General features: G+C 45.5%; 1 protein-coding gene across 1 annotated transcript; it reads left to right on the top strand.

Annotated features, from left to right (window-relative positions):
- The first annotated feature begins 1,205 nt into the window (after positions 1–1,205).
- On the top strand, positions 1,206–3,366 carry LOC106359087. Its single transcript, XM_048772024.1, has 2 exons — positions 1,206–3,247; positions 3,345–3,366. The coding sequence occupies exons 1-2, from the start codon at positions 1,206–1,208 to the stop codon at positions 3,364–3,366; spliced, it is 2,064 nt and encodes a 687-aa protein (XP_048627981.1).
- Positions 3,367–4,534: the final 1,168 nt, after the last annotated feature.

The raw sequence follows: 4,534 nt of genomic DNA, 5'->3' as shown, positions 1-4,534 counted from the left end.
CCATACAAAGCCTCATATGGCGACATACCAATGCTTGTATGGAAGCTGTTGTTGTAAGCAAACTCCACTAAGGGTAAGTGTTTTTCCCAAGACTCTCCCCAGTATAACACACACGCCCTTAGCATATCCTCCAAGGTTTGGATTGTCCTTTCAGACTGCCCATCCGTTTGAGGATGATAAGATGTGCTCATATTCACTCTGGTTCGCAAGGCTTTTTGGAAAGCCTGCCAGAAATAAGATGTAAATCTTGGATCCCTGTCCGAGACAATGCTTGCTGGAACACCATGCAACCTCACTATCTCGTCTAGGCACACTTGCACAATCCTGTCGACCCCATCCCCTTTGTTGATAGGCAGGAAATGAGCCGACTTGGTTAGCCGATCAACCACAACCCACACTGCATCTTTCTTATTCCTGGTCGTGGGAAACCCAGTCACAAAATCCATTGTGAAAAAGATCCCATTTCCATTCTGGTATGGGTTGGTTCTGAAGTAGACCACTAGGAACCTGATGTTCTGCCTTCACCAGTTGACAAGTGGGACACTTACACTACAAGAAAGCACGCCTGTTGCAAGGGAAATTTGCAAGGGAAAAATTTCCTCGCAAATGCGCAACGGATCCGCAAGGGCATTGCGACGAAAATAATTTTCCTCGCAAAACGCTCGCAAATTTGCATCAAAATAATTTCGTCGCAAATTTGCAACCAATTTGCGAGACTTTTCCGCAAACTCACGCAAACCCGTCGCAAATTTGCGATTGAAGATATCGTCGCAAATCCGTTACAAATTTGCAAGGAATTTGCGTGAGAATTGCAATACCGTATATGTTCGTTGCAATTCCGTCGCAAAAAAAACGGATAGGTTGGTGACCACGTTTTTTGTTTTGTGTAACTAATCTCGCAAAAAAACGTATAGGTTGGTGATACACGTTTTTTCTAAGTGTAACTAATATTTGCAAGGGACAAATCTCTCTCGCTAATCCCTTGCAAAGGGGAAAGGCATCGCAATTCCGTTGCAATTGCCGTCGCAATTCCCTTGCAAGTGTCTTGCAAATATTTTTCAGATGTCTATATATAGCATCTGTGAGAAGTGAGCGACCATTGGAAAAAAAAACGAAAGAAAAAAGAAAGAAAAAAAAAAAAAAAGTTGAGATAAATATATTTGCCGTGAGTTGTGAGTAAGAAAAAAATAAAAAGTTGAGAGAAAATGGCGTCCGGACATGAAATATACGCGTTACGGGCATGGATGTACAATCATAAGGATCCGGAGACTGGTGAAGTAACGAAAGAGTATCGTGCTGGACTACGAGGATTTTTACAACAGGCAACTAATCAACCATTCGCAAGGGAGCATGGTAAAATCTTTTGTCCCTGTAGAAAATGCAAGAACGAGCCATATTTAGAAATAGATACTGTGAAGAGGCATTTATATAATAGAGGATTTAGACCAAATTACTACATATGGTTTTTGCATGGGGAAGGTGCATCAAGTAGTAGTACGGGTCAGGGATTTGAACTGCCAAATTATAATGCAGATTATTATGATCCTCGTGAGCCAAATATGTTTGGAAATAATGCGGGTGATGGGTATGAGCAAAATATGTTTGGAAATAATGCGGGGGATGGGTATGAGCAAAATATGTATGGAAACAATGCGGGGGATGGGTATGAGCAACAGGGAAATAGGTATCATGATATGGTTACAGATGCATTGCATGAAGCTGCTATTCCTGATAGTAGTAGGGAAGAACCTAACATAGACGCACAACGATTTTATAATATGTTAGACGCTGCCAATGAACCCATCTACGAAGGATGTAGAGAAGGGCTTTCTAGATTATCACTAGCATCTAGGATGATGACTATTAAAAGTGATCATAATCTAAATGAGAAGTGCATGGATTCGTGGGCTCAACTCATTAATGAGTATTTACCAGAAGGTAATCTTGCTGCTGATAATTTCTATGAAATTCAGAAGCTAGTTGCCGGTCTTGGTCTACCATCTGAAATGATTGATGTATGCATTGACAACTGCATGATTTACTGGAAAGATGATGAAAAACTGACGGAATGTCGATTTTGTCAAAAACCAAGATATCAAGAAACCACAGGAAGGAATCCTGTGCCGTACAAACGTATGTGGTACTTACCGATCACAGATAGATTGAAGCGTTTGTACCACTCAGAAAGGACAGCCGCGTCGATGAGATGGCATGCCCAACATTCGGTGAAAGATGGCGAGATTACACATCCCTCAGATGCAAAGGCATGGAAACACTTTCAAACCGTATATTCCGACTTTGCGAATGAGTTTAGGAACGTTTATCTTGGCTTATGCACGGATGGATTTAGTCCATTTGGTATGTCTGGAAGGCAATACTCTTTATGGCCTGTCATCTTGACGCCATACAACCTCCCTCCGGAGATGTGCATGCAAAGAGAATTTTTGTTCTTGAGTATTCTAGTGCCTGGTCCAAAACATCCAAAGCGAGCACTTGATGTTTTTTTGCAACCTTTGATCCATGAGCTGAAGATGTTGTGGCATCATGGCGTGCAGACATGGGATTACTCGCAGCAACAAAACTTTAATATGCGTGCAGTGCTTATGTGGACCATTAGTGACTTCCCCGCATATGGAATGTTATCGGGTTGGACCACACATGGAAGATTATCATGTCCATATTGTATGGATAGGACAGATGCTTTTCAGCTGAAAAATGGGAGGAAGTCATGTTGGTTTGATTGTCACCGTAGATTTCTTCCGCCGCATCATACATATCGTAAGAACAAGAAATTGTTTAGGAAAAACAAGGTAGTGCATGTTCCTCCCCCAGTAATGCAACCAGGAGCAACTTTGTTAGAGCAGATTGATTATTACGGTGCTAAGGAGACATGTAAAGTTGGAGGAAATTGGCACACTCCACCTAACATGCCAGACGGGTATACGGCATCTCATAATTGGCATAAGAAGAGCATATTTTGGGAACTTCCATATTGGAAGGATCATCTCTTAAGGCACAACCTTGATATGATGCACATAGAGAAGAATGTTTTTGAGAATATCATGAACACTCTTTTGGATGTGAAGGGAAAGAGTAAAGATAATTTGAAATCGAGGTTGGATTTGCCAGAGTTATGTGCAAGACCAGAGCTGCATGTGACAAGAGAAGGAAAATTACCAGTTCCGAATTTTAGATTGTCTGGGGTGGCGAAGCAAAAGTTGTTTGACTGGGTAAATTCTGATGTAAAGTTTCCAGATGGATATGTGTCAAAATTCTCAAGATGCATCGAGCAAGGAAAAAAATTTTCTGGTATGAAGAGTCACGACTGTCATGTTTTCATGCAGCGGCTCCTACCGTTCGCAATGACGGACGTCCAGTGTGTGCTGGCGGACACCCACGGATGTCTTGTGTGTACTGAATAGACAGCCACGTGGGCCAAAATCACCCAAACAGTCCACGGGAAGCGCCAGCGTGCTGAGTCCATGGACCAACGTGCTGATATGTGTACCGATGGACATCCACGGAAGTCTTGTGTGTGCTGATGGACACAGACGGACACACACGGACAGCCACAAACGTCCTGTGTGTGCTGGTGGACACCCACAGACGTCCTTTGTGTATTGAACAGACAGCCCACGTGGGCTAAAATCACCCAAACAGTCCACGGGAAGGGTCAGCGTGCTGAGTCCAAGGACCAACGTGCTGATATGTGTACTGATGGACAGCCACGGACGTCCTGTGTGTGCTGACGGACACACACGGACAGCCACGTACGTCCTGTGTATGCTGAAGGACAGCCGCGGACGTCCTGTGTGTGCTGACGGACACACAGACGTCCTGTGTGTACTGAACAGACCGCCCACGTGGGCCAAAATCACCCGAACAGTCCACAGGAAGGGCCAGCGTGCTGAGTCCAAGGACCAGCGTGCTGATATGTATACTAATGGACAGCCACATACGTCATGTGTGTGCTGACAGACACACACGGACACACTCGAACAGCCTCAGATGACCTGTGTGTGCTGGCAGACACCCACGGACATCCTCTGTGTACTGAACAGACAGCCCACGTGGGCCAAAATCGCCCGAACAGTCCACGGGAAGGGTCAGCGTGCTGAATCCAAGGACCAACGTGCTGATACGTGTACAGATGGACTGCCACGGACGTCCTGTGTGTGCTGACGGACACACACGGACAGCCACAGACGTCCTGTGTGTGCTGACGGACACACACAGACGTCCTGTGTGTGCTGACGGACACACACGGACGTCCTGTGTGTGCTGATGGACACCCACGGACGTCCTATGTCTACTGAATAGACAGCCCACATGGGCCAAAATCACCTGAACAGTCCACGGGAAGGGCCAGCGTGCTGAGTCCAAGGACCAGCGTGCTGATATGTGTACTGATGGACAGCCTTGGACGTCCTGTGTGTTTGACGGACACACACGGACAGCCACAGACGTTCTGTGTGTGCTAACGGACAACCACAGATGTCCTGTGTGTGCTGGCAGACACCCACGGACGTCCTGT

This window comes from Brassica napus, unplaced genomic scaffold (assembly GCF_020379485.1).
Source record: "Brassica napus cultivar Da-Ae unplaced genomic scaffold, Da-Ae ScsIHWf_1410;HRSCAF=1992, whole genome shotgun sequence".
Lineage (NCBI taxonomy): Eukaryota > Viridiplantae > Streptophyta > Magnoliopsida > Brassicales > Brassicaceae > Brassica > Brassica napus.
This window is presented reverse-complemented; position numbering and strand designations above follow the sequence as displayed.

Coding starts and splice junctions, on each gene's coding strand:
- LOC106359087 (XM_048772024.1), top strand. CDS start 1,206: ATGGCGTCCGGACATGAAATATACGCGTTACGGGCATGGATGTACAAT. Junction 3,248..3,344: donor TGGGTAAATTCTGATGTAAA/GTTTCCAGATGG, acceptor GTTTTCATGCAG/CGGCTCCTACCGTTCGCAAT.